This window comes from Mytilus galloprovincialis, chromosome 6, assembly GCF_965363235.1.
Source record: "Mytilus galloprovincialis chromosome 6, xbMytGall1.hap1.1, whole genome shotgun sequence".
NCBI lineage: Eukaryota > Metazoa > Mollusca > Bivalvia > Mytilida > Mytilidae > Mytilus > Mytilus galloprovincialis.
In genome coordinates, this window is record NC_134843.1 from 9,910,710 (window position 1) to 9,917,553 (window position 6,844).

A 6,844-nucleotide genomic window follows, 5' to 3' on the forward strand; every position below is an offset into this window, starting at 1 on the left:
GGTTCTCTAAAAGAAGACATTTGTATATATTTCCCATAGGGTCCTATGTTAAACTAAGTCCCCTGCTGGCGGCCATCTTTGATGATGGATCGGCTACAAAGTAACAACACTTGGTCAGCACCTCATAAGGAACATTCATGCCATGTTTGGTTTCGTTCCATTCAGCGGTTCTCTAAAAGAAGTCATTTGTATGCATTTTCCATAGGATCCTATGTTAAACTAAGTCCCCCGCTGGCGGCCATCTTGGATGATGGATCGGCTACAAAGTAACAACACTTGGTTAGCCTCATAAGAAACATTCATGCCATGTTTGGTTTCATTCCATTCAGTGGTTCTCTAAAAGAAGTCATTTGTATGCATTTCCCATGGTGTCCTATGTTAAACTAAGTCCCCCGCTGGTGGCCATCTTGGATGATGGATCGGCTACAAAGTAACAACACTTGGTTAGCACCTCATAAGGAACATTCATGCCATGTTTGGTTTCATTCCATTCATTGGTTCTCTAGAAGAAGTTCAAAATGTAGAAAGTTAACGACGACGACGGACGACGGACGCCAAGTGATGAGAAAGGCTTAGGTGAGCTAAAAATGTGTTTAAATTCAGTCTTTATGTATATCTGGTTGGTTGTTGTTATTGATGATGTTCATGTTGGGTTTGTTTCAGTTTGTTGTAAAATTTTTGGTCTCTGAACTATTCGAAACTTTTCCAGACATTCCGTTATTTTGTTAATGTTGTTCTTGGAGATCTTAAAATGGCTACCCGTCCTTATGTGTTTGGTTCTGATAACAAGGTTGAATCAGATACTCGTATGTTGCCAGGAAGAAAACGAGTCTATTTAAAACCGTATGTTTCCCTGCAGATGCATTTTAGATATTGATGTCGGATAAACGCTCAGTGTTAAAGACTGCAAAGACTGCAAAGTTTTATTTATTATTATATTAATCCAAGATTATTTCTGCTGCTGTTTCGTTACGTCAAGCAAAGTTTTACTCTAGTGGTTTAAACATGGTTTGTATTTTGGCAAATTTCAACTGACTCATGAAATTTGTATCAAAATAAGAAGATGTGGTATTATTGCTAACGAGACAAGTTGAACTCTCCACCAAATTACAAATGATATAGACGTTACTAGTAACAACTATAAAAGCCCAGAATACAATCTAAACCAGAAAGCTAGCGGCCTGGTTTATGAAAATAAAATAATAAACGAAATATTAATTTGATACACAGAAACAATTTAGTTTGTTAATACTACCTTTATTAGTCTAGAATGAATGAATGAATGAATGAATATTTTAATATTAAGTGCAACCTGAATTATAACAAACAATTACATTCATATATACAAGTAATTTTCAGCCAGCCAAATAGGCTTATGAGGAACAACTGCTGAAATCAATATCATCGATGTAATTAATTGTAAAAGGTAGCATATTAAAAAAATTATTGATTTCAAATACATTGATATAAAACGTATGCTCACATGGGAAAATCCATGCTAGTAGCCATCTTAGTTTTTTAGTCATGGTTCAAAAAGTAGGAACAGTTTACAATTTTTGTTATAGCTTTTAAACATGTCATTGATCACCTTTCTGAATGCATATAGTTGATTTTGTTCAGTAACGGAAAAAAACGGACATAGATAACAACAAAATAGAAAAAAGCTTGAATGCGAAAATAGATCACCATAGGTGAATAAATTGACTGCAATTGTACTCTTTCGATGGCTTCAATGAAGTCCTTATAAAAATTGAACGGATGAAACGCCATATCCTCTCCCCTTTCTATCAAACATTGTTAAGCTAGAAGATACTGATATTTATTTTATTCATGTCAGTTTATAAATCTATTGATATCTTTTAAATCTAAAGACGAATACTGACATGACTTTACAATTACGAACAGTGATACTAGTATTGTTTTCTGTCATGTCCCCCTCTGTGTAATGTGCTCTACATTTTACATGATACTTATTATGGTAATCTATGAAATCAAATAGTGACCTTGTTTCTTGTTTTGCCTGAGTTGGTATCAATAATCTTTTAAAGGTATACATAATTCTACCTATTGATCATATGACTATGTTTTCATACCTATGTTTAGATTTACCTGCTTCCTGATTGGTTATATAAACACAGGTAATACTTCTCCGGGTAATCCATAATAAGGAAAGACAAAATGGAGTTGGGAAGGAAGCTAAAGTTATGTGTGGCTATTTCTGTTTTAGCGTTGATATTTAAAATCATCGCCACCGCTAGCCCAGGATGGATGGTGGTCCACACAAATGTTTACTTCGATCCAATGAACGATATCAAACCTGAAGATGATGGTCTCCGTGTAGATGAAACTGAGTTGATGAAACCACAAAAAGAGAGAGTTACCATTTCCTTCGGGTTGTGGTACTACAAAGTATGTAAATGTGGTGGAGGCAAGGACGACCACGACAGTAGCGAAGAAAAGGATAGCAGCGAAGAAGTGCCAATTGAAAAAGACGAGGTATTCAAGGATGATATGGATACAGAAGACGGAGAAAGCAAACGACACCATCACCATCACAAAAAACATCACCACGGGCACCATAGATGTTACCACAGAAGTTACCACTGTGACAAAAAGAGGAACGATCACAATAGCCAAGAGAAGGATGACGACATGAAGGAGTTAAACGATGATGCATATATGATACCCGGGGAATTTAAACCGGCTGCTGAATTTATCAAGGGGTCTGTTGGTAAGAATAAATCTTTATCATTTTTAGAAAGCAGAATAACACTCATTTTGTTATTTTAAAAGTAACCGAATATATAGACTTATCAGAGACATATAAACACAAATATGTAAAAAATGTCTCTGGGTTTTATGTCGCTATAACGAGAGTTTAGCAGATTATGTTGGTAAGTCTGTAAACGAATAGATACATATACATATTTCAATTTATTCATTCTTGGAAGAAACCAATGCAGAAGCACATAAGATTTAAATTTCAAATTTATCTACAGTATGATTCAACAATTTAAACTATTTAATTTCAAGATCGTGACAGAATTTGAAAAGAATTTTTAAAAGTCTGTTAACAATACCATTCATGTGTATAGAGTGTTTTAAAAACTTCTAGACAATGAACTCTAAGGTTACGGTCGGGTGATTTTTTATTTACATAACATTACATTCAGACAGTTTGTTATATCTATAAGCATTGAAATATATTGTCACAGGTAAAATACAGAAGAATATATTTCGAACTTGTATTTGTTTAGGCTTACACTTCAATTGTAAATATTATTTAGACCATAATCTATTTTAAAAAATCAGAAAAAATATGAATTAATCCGTAATTTAGTATCACATGTTTACAAACAAAGGCATAAGAAGACAACATTTCAAGACTTGTTTTGTAATAACAGTAAATTAACTCATTAGGATTAAATTTTTTTCGTAAGATGGACATTTCGTTTAGAAAGACTCATCGGTGACGCTCGAATCAAAAATTTTAAAAAAGGCAAACAATTTACGAAGTTGAAAGACCTATAGATTTCGAAAGGTTTTGCCAAATACAGCTAACATTAATCAAGCTACGCACGCTCGAAACATTTAAGTTGGCAAGACATCAACTATACCTTACTTTTTGTATGTCTTTAATTATTCCGTCAAGAGAGGGATAAAAAGGAAGTATTTTCCCTTTTTGTGAGATTCCGCCGCGATATATCCTTTTGGTGCTAATGCGGCGTACAAGCAAACAACAATCAATCAATCATATATTAATAATTCTATTGTCGAGTATTTATTTACTTTACCTCTAGAAGAATATATCTTTAAAACTTTAATGAAGCTATATTTAAGTTTTGAATTAACATGAAATAGTAAAATGGTAAAAATAAGGAATTATTTAATTTTAGAATTTTGATTTATAGTGTACTTGTGATCAAGATTTTATCCTTTTAGTGCGCATCATGTGCATCTTATAGGACCTATTTCGTACCAAGGTTTCTATGTTTTCATCACAAGCACTCTATGTTTTCATCACAGGCACTTGTCTCAGAACAAAATTCCTATGTACCTTAATGTTATATTAAGGTACTAGTATAAAAGGGGGAGGGGGGTCTGAAACAATTGACTGTGGCTTTCATTCAAAGTTAAATAACCGTTTACTTAATCAGAGATTGTCCATACAAGTAAGGGATTGTCCATTTACGTAACAAGATACGACGGAGTTTGGGAACATGTTGTATATATATAGACTACTAAGTTAACATTTACCTTAATATAACAACACCATTTCTTAGCCCTTCCTTTAATATTAAAAGTTTTATTTGTTCCCAGATGTAGCCCGACATGCCCGCCATGAGTTAGCATGGTATGCTGGTGTTGGTCTGGTACTTGGACTGGTCGGATTTATTGGAGCTGTCTTTTACGCACGAGGAGGAGGAATGGGAAAACACCCTGGAAGATTGGCATGTTCTACACAAATCCTTTCTGGTATGTATGACCATGAAGATAAAATGTCAGTTTGTGTTCTTCTTCTTTTTTTTTGTATCACAACCATTTTCTCTTATAAAACGTGTGATATGGCTTTCATACACACAACACGTGTTTCCCGAATAACCTGCGTCAGGTTTAAGTAAATTTATGAGTTCTATACAATTCATAGGGTGGGACTTACACAAATTCAAATCGCCCGTTTGAAAAGTGCATCATCAACAACACAACCAGACGGTATACGGTCTTTGACAATAAGAAAGTGTCTATACTGTTGTCCAATGTATGTGAGACTATAAATCGTCTTGAATCTTAAAGGAAACAGCTTGTTAAAAAAATAAAAGAAATTATCAAAGAAGTGCCATCAAGTCCAACACACAATTCTCCCCATAACAGGAATTAAAAAAGTGCTCCTCTTTTTTGATATATTAAAAGAAAGTTGTTTTCATTATGGTCAGTTATCCCTGCATGTTCTATGTTATAAATCTTTTAACCATTTACATATTTTTTCCAGCCTTTTTCTTCTGGATGGTCATCATTAGAGTAGTTGCGTACTACATGATGATTAAGAAGATGCACCATCATGGAGGTGACGAAGGCATGTTAGGTCTTGGCATGACAAAAGACCTTGATCTTGGATGTCCATGGTGCCCATGGGTAGCCGCTGTAGGAGCAATCGCAATGGCTCTGGCATCGTTGTTCCATATGATGTTAATCTCCCGTGACAGGAGTAACCAACGCTCGGAGTATTCATTCCACAACGATAAGATCCCAATCATTGCTCCACGTGGATATGACGAGTTGGTATTTCCACCAATGTACGATGAAGCAGGACCACTACCAGAAAAGAAAGTTATTCCTTAATTTTGGATAACTTGTGAATTCTGTACAGTTTCATCTTTAAAAATCTCCTGGCTTAGCACGCAAATTAAATTTATTGTATAACCCGTTTTCGGAAATTTACCTTGTGTTGATGTCTATCTCTTTGATATAAGAACATTTTACTATTTTCTGATTTTGTCTTTTGTATTCTTTGTATTGTATTGTTTTGTATTGTATGATTTTTGTCTAAGATTTTATTTTACGTATTAACTTTCCTGATTCAATGTTGTTGGTTTTTTATTTCTATGGAAATCTGTTTATACTCGGATATTGAACAAAGCTGGTCTGTTTGTTATTATGAAGACTAACTGGATTAGTCGGAATTTATGAAAGTCGTTAAAAATATTTTGTACCTTTTCTCAATAAATGTTTAATAAAAATTGTAAAAAAAAAATTAAAGTTATTTCCGGTAACGTCGCCATCAACTATGTGTTTGTGGTCAGTTTAAGCGGGAGAATCATGGTGATATGTTAATAATTTAAAGTGTGCAGGCATACATTTACATTTGCACAGCTCGTTTTCATGAATATTATTTGGTCCCAACTCCAGACTTGACTGAAACTTTTACATTTTTTAAAAGTTCAGTTTGTGTTAAGTAAATTTATAAATCGATTGAGAGAAAACAAATCTGGGTTACAAACTAAATCCGAGGGAGACACGTCAACTATAAAAGGAAAACAACGAAACAAAAGAACACCGAAGGTCATTTCAAAGAAAACAACGAAACAAAAGAACACCGAAGGTCATTTCAAAGAAAACAACGAAACAAAGAACACCGAAGGTCATTTCAAAGAAAACAACGAAACAAAGAACACCGAAGGTCATTTCAAAGAAAACAACGAAACAAAGAACACCGTAGGTCATTTCAAAGAAAACAACATTTGATAAGTCGATGGCATTGGGTAGTACTAGCATTTGTACATCTCGGTTTAGTCGATGGCATTGGGTAGTACTAGCATTTGTACATCTCGGTTTAGTCGATGGCATTGGGTAGTACTAGCATTTGTACATCTCGGTTTAGTCGATGGCATTGGGTAGTACTAGCATTTGTACATCTCGGTTTCACATAGATTATTTGAATTAGACTTTCACTCATGATTAATTCGCCGTTTCAGAATCTAATGCATTCTGGGTAATATTTTCAAAAGCGTACACCAAAACGGTGTGATTGGTTTAAAACGTTCTAAACAATTGAATTTCAGCCAATGACGTGACGTTACTTTCATTTTGGTGTACGAACAATGAGATTACCCATAGTCCTTTAGATTCTGAAAAGGCGAATTAACTTTTAATGTTTGCACAGTTTACATGTTAAAGTTTTGCCATTTTGTTTTCATTTTGATTAAAAAAAGAAAGGAGGCGTGATACATTGTTCAGTATGAATCTAAATATGTGGAAATAAATTCCATCTTTCGGTAAAAGATACCAATGTCTATACAATCATTAAATAAGATTATAACACAATGTTGACTGCTGTACACCGATT

The 6,844-nt window shown here is 34.1% G+C and overlaps 1 protein-coding gene across 1 annotated transcript; it reads left to right on the plus strand.

Annotated features, from left to right (window-relative positions):
- The first annotated feature begins 2,144 nt into the window (after positions 1-2,144).
- LOC143078890 (uncharacterized) lies at positions 2,145-5,582 on the plus strand. Its single transcript, XM_076253919.1, has 3 exons — positions 2,145-2,731; positions 4,321-4,476; positions 4,991-5,582. Exons 1-3 carry the CDS (start codon positions 2,179-2,181, stop codon positions 5,338-5,340), a joined length of 1,059 nt encoding a protein of 352 aa, XP_076110034.1. The 5' UTR covers positions 2,145-2,178; the 3' UTR covers positions 5,341-5,582.
- The last annotated feature ends 1,262 nt before the right edge of the window (positions 5,583-6,844 follow it).

Excerpts from the sequence above, each read along its gene's own strand:
- LOC143078890 (XM_076253919.1), top strand. The coding sequence starts at position 2,179 with ATGGAGTTGGGAAGGAAGCTAAAGTTATGTGTGGCTATTTCTGTTTTA. Across the intron at positions 2,732-4,320 it reads ATTTATCAAGGGGTCTGTTG|ATGTAGCCCGACATGCCCGC; the intron begins GTAAGAATAAAT and ends ATTTGTTCCCAG. Across the intron at positions 4,477-4,990 it reads TTCTACACAAATCCTTTCTG|CCTTTTTCTTCTGGATGGTC; the intron begins GTATGTATGACC and ends TATTTTTTCCAG.